This window comes from Jaculus jaculus, chromosome 13 (genome assembly GCF_020740685.1).
Source record: "Jaculus jaculus isolate mJacJac1 chromosome 13, mJacJac1.mat.Y.cur, whole genome shotgun sequence".
Taxonomy (NCBI): domain Eukaryota; kingdom Metazoa; phylum Chordata; class Mammalia; order Rodentia; family Dipodidae; genus Jaculus; species Jaculus jaculus.
The window spans coordinates 43483204-43505352 of record NC_059114.1 but is presented as its reverse complement, the minus strand read 5'-3'; the positions used below and the strand labels follow the sequence as shown (position 1 = coordinate 43505352).

Sequence of the window (22149 nt, the reverse complement as noted above, 5' to 3'; positions counted from 1 at the left end):
GCTGTTTTGATTGGGCCTGGGCTACAGCCTAGGCCCTAGACCGAGCCCCTTTTAGTTGGGCTTGGGCTGAGTCAGCCCAGACCCAGTTGAGAGAAAATCCTTACGCATAGCTGGAAGCTTTTAAGTGATCAGAAAGACAGAGACTGTCCTTTCCTTGCAAAGGTATTTATAACCTTAGGGTGGTAGACTGTCTTTTGGCCCTGGTGAGCCGGAGGGCCAGCTGCTTAGTTAGGGCTACGGGTTGTCTCAGGAAGAGATTAGCTTTGGCACCAAGATTCGGGGTCTGAACTTGACCAACCACAATGTTTAAATCTTATGAAAGACTTTTTTTTTTTAATCTTTAGGGGAGGTCTAGTTACCCTTATTTTACCCCCCTCTCATTTTTTTTTTTTTTAAATGAGACGGTATTCTAACTGTTGTTAGAGGACAAGGAATGATAATGTCAGATTGTTAACTGTTTTTTTTTTATTGAATAGGGTATGAAGTTGTTTGTGGCAGTGTCTCTCCCAGAGAGAGGAACTACTCTAAAGGAACCCAAAAGTATACTCTGATGGAGTGTATTGATGGAGTGTAAGAAGATAGTCTTGGAAAAGAATGTTGGGGAGAAAGAATAGAAGTAAGGAGTTAATGAGAAGTGAGTGTACACAGTAAACTGGTTGTCTTTAGGGTTGTTCTTTTTGTGGACTTGTAGGCCTTTGGGAACATTTGAGGAAACTCAGGAAGATGGAGTTGGACTGCCTTGAGACCATTTGAGCATGAGGTGGCTGAGATATTTGTTTTTTAGAATTTTTATGGAATGGCACAGTAGTGTCTGTCATGGCCTGAATTTGTTTTTGTATGGCATGTAAAACAGATGAGATATTAGCAGAGTTATCAGGAACATAACTTTGATATCATGTTTTGTATAATGGTCTTTTAAAGTGCATCTTTTAAAATTTGTTTAGAGGGTAGTCAGGACCAAAGGTTGGTACCATAGAGCCATTGGTCGTCATTAAAGGCTGTATAAATATATTTTTGGTCTCAGGACTTATTTAAGCATGTTTTGGCATAAGTTGAGAGATTTACCTTTTTGGGGGGGTTTCGAGGTAGGGTCTCACTCTGTCCCAGGCTGACATGGAATTCACTATGTAGTCTCAGGGTGGCCTCAAACTCACAGGAATCCTCCTACCTCTGCCTCCCGAGTGCTGGGATTAAAGTTGTGTGCCACCACACTTGGCTTTTTATCATTGTTTTTAGTATAAGAACATTTTTTGAATTATGTAGCCTTTGGTCAGAGTCATCTATATATATTTTTTAAATTTGAAAATAACTTTTAAAAATATATTTTATTTATTTATTTATTTGAGAGAGAAAAAGGGAGGGGAGGGAGGAAGAGAGAGAGAGAGAAGGCATGCCAGGACATTCAGCCACTGCAAACGAACTCCAGATGCATGTACCCCCTTGTGCATCTGGCTTACATGGGTCCTGGAGAATTGACCTGGGATCTTTTGGCTTTGCAGGCAAATGCTTTAACTGCTAAGCCATCTATCCAGCCCTGAAAATAAATTTTTGACATCTATGTGGTTTTTTAAAATTACAGAATTAGAACTGTTAGAGAGGAGGACAACATGTCTTAAGGTCTCATTTGTTTTGTTTTGGAAAGCTGTTGTTGTATTACTTAATAGGCCATTTATATATTTGAGGTATTTGTTTTTGTTTATACACTTTTTTTTAATGTTTAAGACCAAGAAGATAGTCAAAATTTAATCAAGGGTTAATTTTGGAGGTTACTAATGGCTCTCCAAAAGAGACTTTAGGGACCCAGGAGTAGGCCTATAGTTTATTGGTATTTTTTGTTTCTTAGGATGAGTTAGGGCTGTGTTGGCCAAATAGTGTTGTTGGGTTTTTTTGGCCGGTGGGTTAGGGGAGCCAGGAGGACTGATTGTTCTTTAATTGTGACTTTTTTGTTTTAGATTATATATCAATTTTTTTTGCGTGTCTTTTTTTTTTTTTTTTTTTTTTTTAAATCATGAAGACAGGCGAATTACGAGGGGGCCAGTGTAGACGTGTCCCATTATCTCCAGTGGCCTCATGACCTGGGAGCACAGGCCAAAATATTGACCTTTTTGTTCCAATGATTTTAATTGGCTTTGGCTTTTGCATAGGTGACTAATGTACTTAGAAGTTACACAAACTTGGATGTATGTACATGTAAGTGCATTACTGATTACTGATTTAGATTTAGTTAAAGAATGGCACAAGAGCTTAAAGTTATTTTGTCTAACCTTTTGAAATTTGGTTGTCCTGTGGCAGTATAGACCACATTTAAAGCATAGAAAGTAGGTACATTTTATATTTAAATAAATATCTAATAGTTATAAATGCAGGAAGAACCTTTATTAGTTTTGAAGACATTATAAACCTAAACCAATTAATTTAACCTAAAAAATGTCAGAAAAAGACAAGTAAGATGGTATAAAGTCTAAGTACCTGTGCTTGAAAACATCTTTGATTAGTCTAGACACCTGTGTGGGTACCAATTACCCAAGGAACATTGGAAAAAGAACCACAGAGCTTGAAATTATTATTTTTAGATGAGGACCATTGTTTGAGTATGAGGCTGTACCCTAAAGTAGGGAATATGTTTTAAGAATTAATTTTGTTATAAGCATTAGACTTGAGATGTCAGAAATGAGACAGTTACTTTACATATAATAGAGTGGAATCTGGCCATTGTAGAGCCAAAACAGCTAAACTCAAATATAACCCTTGACAAATTTGTTTTGAAAGAGAAAACAGTATTTGACATCCAATGTTTTTAGTTTAATCCTGATAGTAACTGGTTTTATGTAAGGTTTTATGCAGCATATAAATTTTTATTAACAAAATAATTTGTCTTATCTAGACTTAAAATTGGTAAAGTTTAGACAATTTATTTTAACATATTTGACCTAACAGTAAGATGAAAGTTATCTTTATTGAAATTAAATTACTTAAACCTAAGAAATTAAACCTAATAATGACCATTTAATAGAATTAGCATAAATAAAACAGAAGCTATCTTTAAAGTCACAATGTCTTTAGGTTTGAGTATGTTATCTTTGGAAATTAAACACTTATACTTGAACTTTGATCTTAAGATTTAGTTTTTCAATAGTTAAAACTTTGATGAATAGAAGAACTTAACTTACTTTTTACTGAGAGCCTTAAAGCCAATTTTGATAATCCTTAAACCACAACAAATTAGCATCAGTGAGCTGTTAATGAGTGAGGCCTTAACCATAAGACCCAGTTTTTTTACTGGTTAAAACCTTGACATCAAGTAACCATATTTTAGATTTTTATCCAATTAAAAGTTTTAATGAAAGGGCCCTTTTCTGAGCAACATTTATTATTGTTATAGTGTTTAGGGGATTTTTTAAAATCTTTTTTTAAAGTTGTGTGTGTTTTTTTTAAATTATAATAAGTAGAAGTTGTCACCTGGAGCACCCATTTTAAGTTTTTATTTGGTTTCGCTATTAATCTTTGTAAGTTTCTGGGGAAAAATGATGAGGTGTTTTTTTTTTTTTTGTATTATCTAAATGAGCCCAGTTTTTCAGGAGACAGGCTAGTAGACTTTTGGGCTATCTTGGAAGCCAACTGTCCCATCTGAAACCAAGTGGAGGAAAGTAAAAAGAAGAATCTAGAGTTAGGTTATATCCAATCTTGGCTTTTGTCTTTTTGAAGGGAGACATCCCTCTGAAGCAGATTTGGGCAAAGAAATTAGGCCATTACAGGAGTCCTCATCCAATTGTTTTGTTTTCCCCAACCAAACGGGGACACACAGTGTAGTATATGTCTCCGGGAACAAGGAAGTTCTAGGACCGGATATCCATGCTCATCCTCCTGGCCAGCTCCCAAGCCTGAGTACCTCCAGCCCTCACCAGCCCTGCACGTGCCTTATCGTGGCATGTAAGCAGTGCCATTGGCAAGACAGACCAAGTGTGAAGGCTTCTGCATCTGTGCCTTTCTTGACAGTCTATGTGTCCTTTTGGGGGAAGAGGTTTTTGGGGACTTCTTTTTCTTTTTTATTCTATGGGAGCCTAGGATATGGGTCTCCCCCATTTGTGAATGTTTTAGAATGGTCTAGGGACTAAAGGGTATTATTTTAAAGGTAATCTTTGGTTTTATTACCTTAAATATAGGGATCCTACCCTTTGTTGATATATTAGAGAGAGAGACAGACAGACAGATGAGAGAGAATATGTCAGGGTTTTTAGCTACTGTAAACAAACTTTAGACACATATGTCACCTTGTGCATGTGGATTACATGGGTACTGGGGAATCAAACCTAGGTTTTTAGGCTTCCCAGGCAGGCATTTTGTCTTTTTAATTGTTTTTGTTCATTTTTATTTATTTGAGAGCGACAGAGAAAGAGTGGCGGGGCGGCGGGGAGAGAGAGAGAGAGGGAGGATGAGTGCGCCAGGGTCTCCAGCCACTGCAAACAAACTCCAGACGCATGTGCCCCCTTGTGCATCTGGCTTACATGGGTCTTGGAGAATCAAGCCTCAAACTGGGTTCCTTAGGCTTCACGGACAAGTGCTTAACCATTAAGCCATCTCTCCAGCCTGACACTTTAACTTTTAAGCCAACATTTATTTGATGCTTTTGAATTATATTTTGACATACATTTTAGGTAAGTATAATGTTTATCTTATATAAGGAGTTTGTAACATGATCAAGTACCATGACTCAGTTTATCTACTTATCCTTTTTCTGTCTAGTGAGAAATTTTGTTTAAAAGAGAGGAACTATAAAGAGAAATAAAGTTATATGTTGTTTGCCTTTTTTGTTGTTGTTGTTAGAGACAATTGGCCATTGTGTCTCTGGACAGGATCTGGGGAACACATGGCTTAAACTTGTGTGGGGTCTGAGATAAAGGGGGCATCATCTCTTTTTTCAGTGTCCAGCTTATCATGACTTTAAATAGCTTATAATGGTAAACAAGAACAGAAGGAAATAATAGAACAGAGTCAAGCATCTTGACATTTTTTGTTTTATTTTGAAGTTGTTTTTAATCTAGGAAATTTATTTTATTCATTTGTAATATACAAAGTGATAGGGTTTTGTTTATGTCTAACCTGGTTAGACCTCCAAAGAATGTGAATTACACCTGTGTTTATGACTTTGTGACCCACCTAGTGTAAGATATCACCTGTGTCTAATGTAAGCTGAATTTAGATTAAGTCTATGAATCTAAAACTTTTAGAGTATCCTTAAGAGTCTGTAAACATTTGAAAAATCTTTAATTTTAGGCATGGTGTTTACTTACCTTTAGTCTGAAAATTAGCTTATAAAAGGACAATAATTTTAGGCAAAATTTGGTCTTCTTAGTTTTTTTACATCTTTTTTACATATGGATATCTTTTTGGTTTATTTTTATTTATTTATTTAAGAGTGACAGACAGAGAGAGAAAGAGGGAGGGAGGGAGGGAGAGAGAATGGGTGCACCAGGACCTCCAGCCACTGCAGTCAAACTCCAGATGCATACGCCCCTTGTGCATCTGGCTAACGTGGGTCCTGGGGAATCGAGCCTCTTGTTATGCTCAGTTCTCGGCACCCCCAGTGACCACCAAGGAGAACCAAACACGTATGCAAGGGCAAGGAGCTTTAATTTGGGCTTAAGCTCGGTCTCTTGACTTCACCCACGCACAAGAGACCTGAGTAGTGGGAGGGTAGGGTTTCTATAGGGATTTGAACATAGAAGAAGGGGATGGGTACGTGATTGGTTGATTGAAACAGTAACTGTACTGTACTCTTCTGGTTGGCTTAGGATTTTGGCAGCCAAATTTGTCGGGCTGGGTCTAGGCCAATTGATCTATGACTACAGGAATGTATGGCGCCATCAGTTTCCAGTAACTGTTAAACCCACCCTTACCAGAAGATAAAAATCTTAGGTCTTGCTGGGAAACAGAAACTTGGGCCTACTGAGGACTCTGAAGCCTGTCATGGCGTCCGTCTGGTTCCTGAGTCCTTCAAATAATGCAGGCCCTGATAATGCTGTAAGACCAGCAGAGCCTCGTGTTTACCTGCCATTTGCTTCCTACAAGGAAGTGCCTTCTATTTTTCTCTAGGGTAGGTATAAAGAAATATAGAGAAATATAACATTTTGCTCTCTTTATACTATGTACTCTCAGGGTGGCCTTGAACTCACAGCGATCCTCCTACTTCTGCCTCCTGAGTGCTGGGATTAAAGTTGGAAATTAGGAAAAATTAGGAAATTGGGGAAGATTTTTATTTTTGTCTTGAGGCAGGTAGGCCTAGAACTCCGGCCATTTGCCTCCTTTTTTTACATAACAGGACATTATAATCTTTTAAAATATCTGGTAAATTATGAGCTACCACATTAGAGAAATTTTTTTTTGTTTTTAATTATCCTCTATGTAAATTAATGTTGGTCTAGAGCATAAACTTAGTAATTATATTTATGATAGCATGTATCAAAGTATGGCTTTGTTTGTATAAAATTTTAGTTCACCATAGGCTTTAGTTAAATCTGACTTGTAAAGACAAAAACCACAAAAATCTTTGAAATAAATCAAATGTCAACAAATATTTTAGGAGATATCTATTGGATTGTTTGGATTAGTAAGGTAACCAAAAGGTATCTATAAACAACATCTTATTTGTTTAAAGCTCAAAGAAAAAAAATATCAGACACAGTTTAAAGTAAAATTATGTACTTGTTTTTACCAAGCAATTTAAAAGTCACATGATTTAAAAATGTGGAATAGGGTATCATTGGTGATCCTCCTGTCTCAGCTTTCCAAGTAGCTGGGATAATAGGCCTGTGCCATCAGGCCTACCTCATTTTACCTGTATGAATAAATGATTAACAGTTCTATGAAGGTATATTTATCATAGAGCAATTTGACAGAAAATCATGGCAGGTAGTGAGCAACATCAGGCATGTCTTTTTCCTTGTGTCTCTGTGTGTACTGAGAGACAGCATGGTTACTTTTTACATCTAGTTGACATAGCTGCAGGCCTCAACTCCATAGGGGGAAGGAGGCATGTGGTTGGGACCCAGGCCTGTTGAAAAACCCTTTCCAGCCAAGCTGTAGGGGTTGGCTGGAGCACTTATAGTTTGTCCTTTATTTAGGTGTTCAGAGACCCATAGGCTCTGACTGGAGGTGAGGTCTAGGCCTGGGCTACAGGATTGGTGGAGCCTAGAACAGGAGTCAGAGCTCCATCCTCCCATCCCCCACAGGCAGCTGTGTGTCTTGTGGCACAGTGGCTTGTAATGGAAAAAAGGGGGGGGGGGGGGGAAAACTCCCTAGAAGATATTTAGATCTGGGGTCTTTGGTTCTGTGCTTCCATGAGGCCCGTTCCCCTCAGCTCAGCAGAACCAGTTCATCAACTCTGGAGGAGTTCAGCCTTGCGATCTTTACAAAAGAGCTCCACCTGGTGCTATACCAGTTTGGCCTCAGGTGATAGCGCATTTTAATAGGACTCCCATCTCAGCAGGGTGGGGCTGAGAAGCCATGGCAGGTAACTGAACCTGCTTGGGCAATGTCATTAGTACCTTTTACCAATATAGCACTTGTTATTTTTAAATCTAAGTACCATTGAAATAATCTTAATCTTATGACACCCAACATTTATAATTTTTTAATCAACTTTATGTAAAATACACATTAAGACCTTAATTTAAAGGAAAAAAAGGTATAGAAGGAAAAAAGAAAAAGAAATCAATTTATTTTTATCTCTTTATAATGTTTTTGGCCTTCGTGTTCTATGGCACCAAAACCTTTTTTTTTTTTTTTTTTTTTTTTTTTTTGGTTTTTCGAGGCAGGGTCTCACTCTAGCCCAGGCTGACCTGGAACTCACTATGGAGTCTCAGGGTGGCCTCGAACTTACAGTGATCCTCAAACCTCTGTCTCCCGAGTGCTGGGATTAAAGGCGTGCGCCACCACGCCCGGCTTTAAAATCTTTTTTTTAATAGTGAAAGAAAAGGTGTATTTAGAATTAACCAGCTGGATCCAGTTTAGATGATCCCAATTTTATTGGCAACATCCAAAGCATCATAATCGGGAGCCAGCCGAACATAGGCCTTCTTCTCTCCATCAGGCCTGATCAGGGTGTTGACTTTGGCCACATCAATGTCATAGAGTTTCTTCACAGCCTGTTTGATCTGATTCTTGTTAGCCTTATCATCCACAATGAACACTAGGGTGGTGTTGTCTTCTATCTTCTTCATGGCCGACTCAGTGGTCAGGGGGAACTTGATGATGGCATAGTGGTCAAGCTTGTTTCTCCTGGGGGCGCTCTTTCGAGGGTATTTAGGCTGCCTCCGGAGGCGCAATGTCTTGGGTCGCCGAAAGGTGGGTGACGTGCGGATCTTTTTCTTTTTGTGGCTGTGGACGCCTTTCAGCACGGCCTTCTTGGCTTTCAGGGCCTTTGCTTTGGCTTCAGCTTTGGGAGGGGCAGGAGCTTCCTTCTTCGCTTTTGGCGCCATCTTGGCGAAAAGCAAAATCTTTTTAAATATAGGATAGTGTAGTAAAAAAAAATAATAACAGCTATGAATACTAGGCACAGTTGTCATGTGTCAGGAATGCCACCTTCAGTCAGGAACATAGCGAACCCTGATGCCAGTTGCCGGGTGATGGCTTTGTTGTTTGCCTTGGAAACTGGCTGGGCGGCTTAACCCTCTCTGGAGTGGAGTAATCCTGTATAAATCTCCTTAAATTGGTTGTAGAGATTATTAAGTTCAAGTACAGAAGAAAAATCTATCGTTTCATTTAGGAAGACCATATGATAGGTGCCATCTTTAATGGAGGAAAGACCACTTGGTCTGCACTACCTTTGATTAGGGAAAAGACACATGATGGATGCCATCTTTAATTAGCCATGTGTTCATTAGTACTTGCTAAAATATACATCTTAGTATTCCAGAGAAAAGGGTGGCATATTCTAAATTTAAATTTGAGAGAAGGAAAGGTGAGTACAGCAGACAGCTTCATGTTCACTGAGATGTACTTCCAAACCAGGAACAGTTATGGAGGAAGGAATATTTATTGAAGCTTACAGATCCAGGGGAGCTTCCATAATGGCAGAAGAAGTTGGCCCCCCTCTTAAAAGGACAGGTGAGGGGGGAGGAGAGAAGCCACAAGCAAAAGCTACATAGTACACTTCAGGAACAGCCAGATGTAATTAGGCACTTTGCATATTTTAAGATTAGAATTTCAAACCCACCACCACACCTTAAGATCCACCCAGTGATACTTCCTCCAGCTAGGTGGCCTCAGATCCGAACTACAAACTAATAAAATACCAATATATTGTGTGCCATCTATTCAAACAACCACAGTGAGTCAGGAGTAGGCCTGGAATTATTTGTATAGTCACAGAGCATGGCAGAATTAGTTGAGAGACAGAGTGAGCACAAAAGCACAAAATGCAAGCCATAAATCTGATTTTTGTTCAGTTTTTAATGTTTCTCAGTGTGAGACTATAAGAAATGAATAAAATTTGGGGGGAAGTTTACTCCCAGAAACTGCTAAAGTATAAAGGATCTGGAGTATCCTTAGAACCGATGGGAGCAGCAGCTGGGAATATACCAGCGGCTTACAGAAGTAAAGTGGGGAAACCAAATAAAAATATGGCTATTTGTATAAAAATCATTCTCCAGGTATCTCAGTGGACCCTCCACTGGGATTTTGGGGTATTTCCTATAACCCAAGTTCTGGGTTTATAGGAAACTAACCAAAGAATTGGCAATTTTAGGGCTGGAGAGAGGGCTTAGCGGTTAAGGCACTTGCCTGCAAAGCCAAGGGACCTCGGTTCAATTCCACAGGATCTATGTAACCAGATATACAAGGTGGCATGTGCATCTGGAGTTCATTTGTAGTGGCTGGAAGCCCTGACGTGCCCATTCTCTCTATCTCTCTCTTTCCCTTTCTCGAATAAATAAATCAAAATAAAATAAAAGCCAGGCATGGTGGTGCACACCTTTAATGCCAGCACTTGGGAGGCAGAGGTAGGAGGATTGCCATGAGTTCAAGGCCACCCTGAAATGACAGAGTTAATTCCGGGTCAGCCTGGATCAGAGTGAGACCCTACCTCAAAAAATTCAAAAAACCAAAATAAATAAATAAATAAATAAATAAAATATTTTTTAAAAGAATTGGCAATTTTAGATTTAAGAGAATGATTTTTAAAATACTACATTTTATTTAGATTTTACAAAAGAGTGGGGAAAGGAGAAGGTTGGAAGGTAAGGGGAGATAAAGTGGGGAGAAGAGAAGTACACCATATAGAGCCCAAAAGTCTATGTGGACCACATGTAGCTCAGGAGTCCATGTGACCAGATACAGATCTGGGGGAAAAACATGGAAAGAAAAGAAAGTTCAAGGAGCTCCTGTCATGTGGGAAACTAGAGAGGATAAAGAACCCATTCGGAGAGTAAGGGCTAGGGGACCCTCCTGGCTGGGCCTGGGCTGAGCCAGCTCAGGTCCAGTTGAGGGAAAAAACTCACCCATAGCTGTTAGTTCCCAAGTGAGAGCGAGAAAGAGAGAGAGAGATTGAGAGCGATTGCCCTCCCCTTGCAAAGGTATTATAATCTTAGGATGATTGGCTGTTTTTGGCCCAAGTGAACCAGAGGGCCAAGTGGTTGGTTAGGACTAGGGGCTGGGTCAGGAATAGATTAGCTCTGGCACCAAGTTCTAGGGGGCTGAACTTGACCAACCACAATGTTTAGATCCTATGAAAGATAACCCTCCTGGAAGCAGCCCTGACTGTGGACAAAACTAGGCAAGAGAAGTAAGAAGTCAGATCATCTTAGATTTCTAGTAAGTACAAACTTTCCTGTTCTTTTCCCCTTCAGGGGTCACCCTAACTCTATCCCACTCTCAGAATCATATCATCTGTAAATAAGGATAATTTAGTCTCTTTCTTTCCAATTGATGTCACTTTTTTGTGTGTGTCTCTTGCCTTATTGCTATAGCTAAGACTTCTAGTACTATGTTAAATAAAAGTGGGGCAGTGAAGCTGGGTGTGGTGATACATGCCTTTAATTTCAGCACTCGGGAGGCAGAGGTAAGATGATCGCTGTGAGTTCGAGGCCACCCTGAGACTACATAGTGAATTCTAAGTCAGCCTGAATAAGAGTGAGACCCTACCTCAAAAAACAAAAACAAAAAAACAAAACAAAGCAAAACAAAAAAGTGGGGACAGTGGACACCCTTGTCTTATTCCTGATTTAGTGGAAAAGCTTCAAGTTTTTTCCCATTTAGTACTATGTTGACTGTAGGTTTGTCATAAATAACCTTTATTATATTGAGATATGTTCTTTCTATTTACTATGAAAGGATGTTAGATTTTGTCAGTTGTTTTTTCTGCATCTATTGGCATGTCATGTGACTTTTTTAAATTTTATTTTTGGGTTTTTTGAGGGAAGGTCTTTCTCTAGTTCAGGCTGACCTGGAATTCATTCTGTAGTTGCAGGGTAGACTTGAACTCATGGTGATCCTCCTACCACTGTCTCCCGAGGTCTGGGATTAAAGGCACACACCACCATGCCTGGCTCTATCATGTGATTTTTGTCCTTCAGTCTGTTTATATAGTGTAGTATACTTATCAATTTGTTTATGTTGAACCATCCCTGTATCTCTAGGATAAAGCCTAGTTGGTCCAGATGAATCATCTTTTTGATATATTCTTATATTCTGTTTGCCAATATTTGGTTAAAAATTTTGCATCTATGTTCATGAGGGAGATTGGTCTGTAATTTTTATTTTTATTCTGTGTTTGGTTTTCATACTAGGTAGTATTTATTCCTTTTCTATTTTATGGAAACATTTGAGAAGCATTGGTGTTAGTTCTTCTGTGAAGGTCTGGTAAAAGTCACCTGTGAATTCATCTGGGCCTGGACATTTTTTAGGTGGAAGATTTTTTATAACTGCTTGGGTATCTGTACTTGTTTTAGATCTAATTAAATGCTTTATCTCATCTTGATTTAATTTTGGTAGGTCATATAAACCTAGGAAATCATCCATTTCTTTCAGACTTTCAGACTTTGTGGAATATATGTTCTTAAAGTATGTCCTTATGGTTTTTAAAATTTCTTTGGTATCTGTTGTAATGGTGCCTTTTTCATCTTTAATTTTATTAATTTGTGTCTTTCTTCTTTTGGTCAGATTTGCTAAGGGTTTATCAATTTTGTTTATCCTTTCAAAGAACCAACTCTTTGGTTTATTGATTCCTTGTGTTTTGGGGAAGAGGCTCTCTATTTTGTTAACTTCTGCCATATCTTTATGATTTCTTCCCACTGTCCTTCTTTTTCCAAGGCCTTAAGGTAAAGCATTAAGTTGCATACTTGCAACCTTTCTGATTTCTGTTTTTTTTTTAAATCTGTAATGCAAATTACTGACATCTTTTTTTTTTTAATTTTATTTATTTATTTGAGAGCGACAGACACAGAGAGAAAGACAGATAGAGGGAGAGAGAGAGAGAATGGGCGCGCCAGGGCTTCCAGCCTCTGCAAACGAACTCCAGACACATGCGCCCCCTTGTGCATCTGGCTAACGTGGGACCTGGGGAACCGAGCCTTGAACCGGGGTCCTTAGGCTTCACAGGCAAGCGCTTAACCGCTAAGCTATCTCTCCAGCCCCCTTTCTGATTTCTTAATGTAGGCATTTAAAGTCACAAATTTCCCTCTTAGGACTGCCTTCATTGTGTCCCATAGGTTTTGGTATGTTATGTATAATTATCATTTGATTCTATAGTTTTTATTTTATTTTGTTAATTTATTTACTTTATTTAAGAGAAAGCAAGAGGGAAAGAGAGAGAGGCATATACAGAGAAGAGAAAATAGGTGCACCAGAGCCTTCAGCCACTGCAAATGAACTCCAGATGCATATAGCACTGTGCATCTGGCTTACATGGGTACTAGGGAATCAAACCTGGGTTCTTTCACTTTGTAAGCCATCTTTCAAGCCCTCTTTTTGGTTTCTTTAATGATAATGTTCATCATTCAGTAGTGTACTGTTTAGTTTCCTTGATTTTGTGCATGCTCTGTAGTTTTTCTTGTTGTTGCTTTGTAGTTTAATCCCATTGTGATTAGATAGAGTACAAGGAATTATTTCAGTTTTCCTATATTTGTTAAGATTTGCTTTGTGTCCTAACATATGATCTATTTTAGAGAATGTTCCATGTACTGCTGAGAAGAATATGTATTCTGTAGCATTTGGATGGAATTTTCTGTAGATACCTATTAGGTCAATTTGTTTTATGACATCATTTAATCCAGATATCTCTATTTTTTGCTGGGATGACCTGTCAGTTGATGAGAGTGGGATTTGAAGTCACCAACTACAATTGTGCTTGGTGTTATCTTAAGTGTTTGTTTGATAAAATCAGGAGCCCCCATGTTTAGAACTGTAATGTCTTCCTGTTGAATTATTCCTTTAATTAATATAAAGTAACCTTCTTTATCTTTCCTAATTAATGTTGGTTTGAAGTCTATCCTTTCAGATATTAAGATAGCAGCACCTGCTTGTTTTCTAGGCCCTTTGCTTGAAGTACCATTTTCTATCCTTTCCCCCTAAGATAGTGTCCATCTTTTATGGAGAGTTGAGTTTTTGGAGGCAACAAACAGAAAGGTCCTGCCTTTTAATCCAGTTTTCAAGCCTGTGTCTTTTGGTTTGGGCACTGAGGTCATTGATACTAAGAGATATTATTATTATTATTATTATTATCATCATCATCATTATTATTATCATTTTTTTTTTTTGAGGTAGGGTCTCCCTCTGGCCCAGACTGACCTGGAATTTACTATGGAGTCTCAGGGTAGCCTTGAGCTCATGGTGAGCCTCCTACCTCTGCCTCCCAAGTGCTGGGATTAAAGGCATGCGCCACCACGCCCAGCTAAGAGATGTTATTGAAAGGTATTTATTCTTACCATTCTTATTTTGTAGTGGTTCCTTTTTTTCCTTTACTCTCTTGTACTATTATTTGACTATGGGTTATTTTTTCCTATTTCCTCATGTGTGTACTTTTCTTTCTCTTCATAAAGGACCCCTTCAAATAGTTTCTGTAGAGCTGGCTTAGTGGTCATATGTTCCTTTAACCTGTTCTTGTCATGGCATGTCTTTATTTCTCTGTCAGTTTGGATGGATAGCTTCACTGGATAAAGTCATCTTGGTGGATGGTTGCTATCTTTCAGAGCTTGGAATACATTGTAGCAAGCCCTTTTGGCTTTTAAAGTTTGTGCTGAGTAATCTGCTGTTACACAGACAAGTTTGCCTTTATAAGTGACTTGATGTTTCTCTTTTAACTGCTTTCAGTATATTTTCTTTGGTTTGTGTGTTTAGTAGTTTAATTATAATATAGCAAGAAGTGGTTCTTTCCTGATTTTGTCTGTTTGGTGTTCTAAAGGCTTCCTGTGTCTGTATTGGCATTTCTTTCCCTCTTTGGGGGAAATTTTATTGTATGATTTTGTTGAAAATGCCTAGTATGCATTTGGAGTAAAATTCTTCTCCTCCTCCTATATCCTGAAATCTTATGTTTGATCTCTTCATAGTGTCCCAAATGTCTTGAAATTGCCAATCATACTTTCCTATTAGTTTGTCTTTCTCTTTGTTGGAGTGTATTAGATCTGCTATCTGGTCTTCTAGTTCAGATATTTTGTTCTCTCCTTCATCCATTCTAGTGGTGAAACTTTCTATAGAGTTTTTATTTGACTTACTGTGTTTTTCATTTCTAGTATTTCTGATAGGTTTTTCTTCCTTATTTTTATTTTCTTACTCATGTCTTACATTGACCTCCTTATTTCATTAAGTTGGTTTCCTGTGTTCTCCTCTAGGAGATTGTTTTCTTTCTTTGATTTCTTTGAATATAGTTATAATTGTTCATATATATGTACACAAACACACATGTATATATAATTTTTATTTGTTTATTTGAGAGATAAAGAGGCAGCTAGAGAAAAAGAAAATGGGTGTACCAGGGTCTCCAGCAGCTGCAAATGAATGCCAGATGCATGCACCTTGTACATCTGGCTTATGTGGCTACTGGGGAATCAAATCTGGGTCATTTGGCTTTGCAGGCAAGTGCCTTAACCACTAAGCAGTCTCTCCAGCCCATAGTTATAATCATTCTGTTGAAATCTTTGTCAGGCATTTCATCTAAATCAACCAAAACCATCATGGTCAGCCTGATGTAGTGGTGCACACCTTTAATGCCAGCACTTAGGAGGCAGAGGTAGGAGAATCTCTGTGAGTTTGAGGCTACCCTGAGAATACATTGCGAATTCCAGCCTGGGTTAGAGCAAGACCCTGTCTTGCAAAACCAAAAAGCAAACAAAACCATCATGGTGTATTTATGTAAGAGAGAGTATTAAAACAAACGGACAATCTAACAACTCAAAGTCCCTAAGGGTGTGTGTTGCCCTACACCCTTAATCCTGTCAATTGGGAGGCTGAGATTTCTAGTCTGTAAAGGGTTCCAGGTCAGTCTGGGGCTGAGTGAGACCCTGTCCCCAAGAACAGCAAAAGAAAATGACAAAGGCACTATGAATTAGGAAGTAACAAAGGACAAAACCAAAATATAGCTTATTTAAGAATGGCAAAGCCAACCATCAATCAAGTCTAACGCATAACCTGCCCTGACATGAAAGTGCAATTAGCACTTTGAATGAAGACCTGTATACCAGGCTTTGGGGAAAGTACTGACCTGGTGTAAGTAGACCCTGTTACCTTTTGGGATAGCTTTGGTCTCATTTATGCTGTGTGCCTGCTTCGGTCCCACTTTACTGTGTTGTGGGCTCAGCTAGGCTGGCTGTGTCGATGGGTCCTTTGCTCTGATCATCTGTGCTGGGTGCTGTGTAGCTGAGTTTCCTTCCCCAGGTACCTAGTGGATGCTGGAACTGGCAGTTGGGGGAGCAGATGCTGTGGAGAGTGCCTGAAGTTGTACCAGGGCTACATAGATGGTCCCCATGATCCTCTTCCTCATGAGCCACTCAGCTGGTCCCTGCTGTCTTGTTCTTCAGGTTTCTTGATTTTGTGAGGAGGCTGATGTGAGTGGGAAATCTCTTCACCTGGCTTCTCCTGCAGCTCAGTCAGAGCCAGGTGGGCATGTGGACCAGAGCTGTGGCAGGAGCCAATTCTGGCTGCCTGCCTGCTTTCTAGAGCTTTGGGTCTCTCCTGCTTCTCTGCTGATATTTATAATTCCTTACACACCTTCACTTTTTGGTAGAAGAGTGTATTTTGCTGTTTGTCTGCATATTCCCTCCTTCCTTGGGTTGCTTTGTTATGGCTGCTATGCTGCCATCTTACCTGGATGTCCTCAGGTTTTTTTGTTTTGTTTTGTTTTTCGAGGTAGGGTCTCACTCTAGCTCAGGCTGACCTGGAATTCACTATGTAGTCATCTCCGGGTGGCCTCAAACTCATGACGATCCTCCTACTTCTGTCTCCCAAGTGCTGGGATTAATGGCATGCATCACCATGCCCAGCTCTCCTCAGCTTTAAAAAAAAAATTTTTTTTTGTTCATTTTTATTTATCTATTTGAGAGTGACGGAGAGAGAGAGAGAGAGAGAGAGAGAGAGAGAGAGAGAGAGAAAGAAAGTCAGATAGAGAGAGAGAGAGAGAGAGAGGGCACTCCAGGGCTTCCAGCCACTGCAGACAAACTCCAGATGCGTGCGCCCCCTTGTGCATCTGGTTAACGTGGGTCCTGGGGAATCAAGCCTCGACCTGGGGTCCTTTGGCTTCACAGGCAAGCATTTTACTGCTAAGCCATCTCTCCAGCCACTCCTCAGCTTTTTATAGTAAAAATTTTCAAGCATAGAGAAAAATTGAAAGAATAAAATTGCATAGTACAAATAAATAATCCTTTGCAATATTATATTCTACCATTTTGCTAAACTATTTGAAGATAAGTTATGAGAGGTTTTAACTCTATAAATATTTTCACATTGTGTCTCCCAGATTAAGAAAGTGTTGAGGCTGGAGAGTTCTGGGTCTAAATGAGGGACTCTGATTCAATAAATAAGGTGGAGAGTTATCAAGGAAGCCATTTGGGTTGATGCAGTCAGGCCAACCTCTGGCCTCCACATGCATGCACACATACTCAAGTATCTCCAAATGTATCCTTCCACACATGTAAACATGTATACATACATACATGCACACATATAGCTCAGTGATATAGTATATACTTACCATGTTCGGGGCCCTGAGTTCAGTCCCCAGCCTATACCCTGATTTAAGAAGAAACTCTTTATGTATAATGACAGTCCTTTAAAATAGTAATGGCAAGAGCTCACTTAGTGGTTAAGGCACTTGCCTGTGAAGTCCAAGGACCCATACTTGATTCTCCTGGTCCCATGTAAGCCAGATGCACAAGGTGATGCAAGCACACAAGATCGCACTTGCACACATGGTGGTGCACATATCTGGAATCTGATTGTAGTGGCTGGAGGTCCTAGCATGCCAATTTTCTCTCTCATGATCTCATTAAAAATTATAATAATAATAGCAAATTGTCATCTAATAAACACAGTGCATTTAAAACTTCCTGGCTGTCCTTCAAAACTCCTATTAGAGCCAGGTGTGGTGGTGCATGCCTTTAGTCCTAGCACTCGGGAGGCAGAGGTAGGAGGATCACCATGAGTTCAAGGCCACCCTGAGACTACATAGTGAATTCCAGGTCAGTCTGGGCTAGAGTGAGATCCTACCTTGAAAAGAAAGGAAATTAAAAAAAAAAAAAAAAAAACTTCTATTAAAGTTATTGAACAGTATCTAATCAAGCTCAATCATTGTAGTTGATTCTGTATTTTTTTGTTTCTTAATTTAGAAAAGTTTTGGACCACTTGTTTGTTGAGATGGATCTTGACTTTGAGAGTCTGTGCCATCTGTATACATCCTGCCTTCTACAGTTTTGTTTCTCCATAATGTCCATTATCTTTAAACTTGTTACTCTACCTCCTCTATTTACTGTCAGCTAGAAGCTAGGGCTATATAGTTTGCTTAGATTTGGTGATATTTTTAAAAATATTGAAAATATACACACACACACACACGCGTATATAGTATATTTGATCATAATCCTTTCCCATTATATTCTCTTGACCTCCCTCCCTTTCCCCTTCCATAAAACCTCTTCCTCCCAACTATTCCTTCCTCTGCTTTTTTTTAGATTAAATTTTTTTTAGTTAGATGACAGAGATTTAGTTATCATTCATTCTGGCATTTTCAAATATAATTTGTTTTCATTTGTTCTCATTCCCTCCTCCTCCCCCCCATAGCCCCTCCTCCATTGTCCTTTCCCCCCCAATATCTGCCCCTTCTGTTTACGTGCCCCATGTTCTTTGACCGTTCCCTGCCCTTCCTTCATTCCTGTACCTACTCATCTCTTTATACTCACTCTTGGTTATCATTCTATTTTTATTGGTTTTACTCACATTTACTTCCTATTTGTACATATAGATATTACAAAGTAGGACCCACTTATCAGAGAGTATGTGTAGTTTTGATCTTTCTGAGTTTGGGTCACTTGACATAATTCTTTCCAGATCCATCCATTTTTTCTTCAAGTTCAATAATTTCAGTTTTCAGTACTGCTGAATAGAATTCTATTGTGTATATGTACTACATTTTCATCATCCATTCATCTGTCAGTGGGCATATAGGCTGATTGCAATTCTTAGCTATTATAAGTAGAGCAGCAATAAACATGGATACACTTCTATCTCTCTTAGTAACATTTTTGACAAGGCTGTTTCATGAGGGTTGATGATACAACAGGAGGCCAATAATGCCAGGCTGTCCCTCCCTTAGTATTTTGTCATTTAATTCATTGCAAATATAGGTTTTGCCTTTTGTTGTTGGAAGGAATCTGAGGTGACTCCTTGGCACTGTGTGGATAATCTGCTGTCCCAAGTTAGCATCAGTCAGTGTTCTCAGTAGATAGGAAACCTACACTCATCAGTGTTAGGGAAGTACAAGTGATACAAAGAAATAAGTCCTGCCCACCAGCTACTGGAAACCTAGTGTTAGGAATTGCAGAACTTTTAAATGGTATAAAGGAAGGAAGATAAATGAGCCACTATAAAACAGTCTACACCTCCTCACTGAAATAGACCAAAAATGAACCCAACATGGCTCAAGGAAATTTTGTGGAAGAGGGGGCGGAAAGAATGTCACAGCCACATGTTGGGTCATGATATGCAGAGACATTTATTCTATCCATAACTGAGGGCTAACTCCACAGTGCATGACCCATATACGAGGAGGAGCCAAGGGGAGGGGTAAGTCACGGATGAGCTTAATAATGGTACCAAACTGACTGTATTTGCTGAATACAAAACTAATTAATGAAATAAAAGAAAAATAAAACAGTCTACAATCGGAAAGTAGAGAATGGAAAGATTGACATATAAGTTTCTTTTCTTAAATATTTTATTTTTATTTATTTATTTGAGAGAGAGATACAGAAATAGGCAGAGAGAGAGAGGGGGGGGGAGGGAGGGAGGGAGAGGGAGAGGGAAGGAGAGAGAGGCAGCGGGGGGAATGGGCATGGGCATGTCAGGGTCTCCAGCCACTGCAAACCAACTCCAGACCTGTTCACCACCTTGCGCATCTAGTTTACATGGGTCCTGGGGAGTCGAACCTGAGTCCTTTGGCTTTGCAAGCAAGTGTCTTAACCGCTAAGCCATCTCTCCAGCTCATATAATAGTTTCTTGAAAGAGTTTCTGCTTCTGGACTGCCTGACTCCTTGGTCTAGGCTTAGTCCACAGATTGTATACATTATCAATTTATGATACTCATCTCCTATCTTATTTATCCTTGATCCTAGAGATCCTGAAAGGAATGTTTCTTACAAACTAAGGCAGCATGTTTGGAGGGACCCAGATTTCATTCCTCCTCAATGGAATGGTTAAAGAAGAAGAAAATATATACAGTTATATATATAATATATAATAATATAATATATAGCAGTTAAGGCATTTGCCTGCAAGCCAAAGGACCCAGGTTCCATTCCCCAGGACCCACATTAGCCAGATGCCCAAGGGGGCACATGCATCTGGAGTTTGTTTGCAGTAGCTGGAAGACCTAGCACACCCATTCTCTCTCTCCCCCTTTTTCTCTGTCAAATAAATAAATAAAATATTTTAAAAATACAGAGAGAGAGAGAGATCATAGAGTATAGAAAGTGATTTTGAGAAAAGGAAAGGCAAATTATGTTGGATTTTGTCCAAGTGCTTAAATGTGTACCTTACCTTGTGCTTTCAGGTTGTTCCAGGCTATGGATATTAATGGAGATGTTTGGGGAGCTGTAGAAGACTAAGTCCTGCTCATGATCTGCGGTCAAATGGTTTGTCCTAGTCTTCTATCAAGTACACAGGAAATCTTACACGATATTTAGGGTACCATGCACTCCTGTGTAGAAGATAAGGGAGAACGGGTTTATATTTTCACTTGATATTATTGATCAAGACATACTCATACATTTTTTTCCATGTAAGATAAACTGGTAAAATTATAAGCCAAAGGTTCAGAAAATGAAAACTGTATGCTATTGAATAGTATAATGTACCCAAAACTCTAAGTTAAAAAAATATTTATTTTCTTCCCCAAGCTCCAAGTAAAGCCAAGGGACAAGAGGCAAACTTATTAACCCATGTTCAAGGAACATCCTCTGAGACGTCCTGTTAGAGCCCTCTCACTACTACTACTTACAGATGGAGTGAGTCAAAGCCTTGCCCAGACTGAGAGAGCCTGTTCTTATTCATCCACATTGCTCACATTCCTTCCGACCTAAATTTCTGTTGTTAATTCTCTTTGGAGAGAGGTTTCTGCTCTATGACTGGATGTCCCAATCTCGTTTTACCTTGCTATCAGAATAGAAATTTATAATAATTTAAGAAATATTTTTAATATCACAAACCCTGTGGGGCACTTGATATTTATGAGTGGTATATATAGTCTATGGGTTTTGAGCTAATTCTAGAATTCAGTGATTGTGGCTCAGAAGGTTCCCCTGTCACACTTTCCTGGGGGAAAGAGCTTAGATTCAAAATTTGTATTTGCTCCCTTTGTTTCATACTTTCTCCCTCAATGTTAGTTCCAGACGCACGTGTTTTTATTTCCTGCTGGAATAGGAGCAAGCCTAACATATTCCTGAGCTGAGCATTCTTTTGAACCTGTGCACAGTACTGTAGCTGTAGTCCTAGCTTTCTGAATTCTTAAGGTCTTCTCTAATTACCTGTGGGAATTTGGTATCTTACCCTGTTTTGGAACAAGTGCTTTATGTGATAATTTTAGCTTGATACCTAGATTCCTACTTCTAAGTTTTGTTGGCTTTTTGCACATTGGTCTTGCCTCATGGTTTGGTGAGTGGCATGGTAGCTACTCGGTAGATATTTTTGAAAAAGAGGACAGAAGAATTCAACTGCAGATTGTGAACATGTTCATTTTTCTAACTTGACACTGAAGAGTAAGGAATCATTTTCAACTATCAGCAAGGACTGTTTCTGGATTGTCAATGAAGATGCTTAATCTTAAAAATAAAAGTAATTCTAAAAATCATCTTATAATTAGAACAGAGCTGCTCTTGTTTGTTCTTTCAGCAGAGTAACTGATCACATTTTATTTATTTAGTTAGTCAGTTATTTGAGGGATAGTGGATGCATCAGGGCTGCAGATGAACTCCAGACACATGAGCCATTTTATTCACGTAGTTCTACATGGGTACTGGGAATTGAACCCAGGCTGGGAAGTTTTGTAAGGCATGTGCCTTTAACCACTGAGCCATCTCCCCAGCCCTCTGATCTCAATTAAAACTATAATCTTTTTGTGGGGTAGAGATTTGAATATGTGACTCTTCTAGCCATGTAACATATTCTTTTTTTCAGTATATGTGTGGTATACATGTATGTGTGTGCAGATGGCCTATGCAGGTATGCGCAGAAGTCAGAAGAGAATGCTGGGTATCCTCTGTCACTCTTCCTCTTCCTGCTTTCTTTTCTTTCTTCTTCTTCTTCTTTTTTTTTTTTTTTGAGGTAGGGCCTCACTCTGGCTCAGGCTGACCTGGAACTCACTATGTAGTCTCAGGGTGGCCTCGAACTCACGGTGATTCTCCTACCTCTGCCTCCCGAGTGCTAGGATTAAAGGTGTGTGCCACCACGCCCGGC

The 22149-nt window shown here is 39.2% G+C and overlaps 2 protein-coding genes across 5 annotated transcripts in view; one reads left to right on the top strand and one right to left on the bottom strand.

Moving 5' to 3' along the window:
- Positions 1-21544, top strand: part of Rnf14 (ring finger protein 14) — a 47137-nt gene extending 25593 nt beyond the window's left edge. For 3 of the 4 annotated variants that reach the window (XM_045132902.1, XM_045132901.1, XM_045132904.1), the window contains one exon: positions 20249-21544. In XM_045132902.1, coding sequence (XP_044988837.1) covers positions 20249-20303 — 55 coding nt within the window. In that variant the 3' untranslated portion in view covers positions 20304-21544. The remainder of the gene's footprint in view (positions 1-20248) is intronic. The other variant, XM_045132903.1, reaches the window with a different exon arrangement.
- Positions 7961-8488, bottom strand: LOC123454208 (60S ribosomal protein L23a-like). The gene has a single exon (XM_045132905.1). The coding sequence runs from the start codon at positions 8475-8477 to the stop codon at positions 8007-8009; it is 471 nt and encodes a 156-aa protein (XP_044988840.1). The 5' UTR covers positions 8478-8488; the 3' UTR covers positions 7961-8006.
- Positions 21545-22149: the final 605 nt, after the last annotated feature.

What these genes read in the sequence shown, in the direction of transcription:
- LOC123454208 (XM_045132905.1), bottom strand. Translation starts at nt 8,477, where the DNA reads ATGGCGCCAAAAGCGAAGAAGGAAGCTCCTGCCCCTCCCAAAGCTGAA.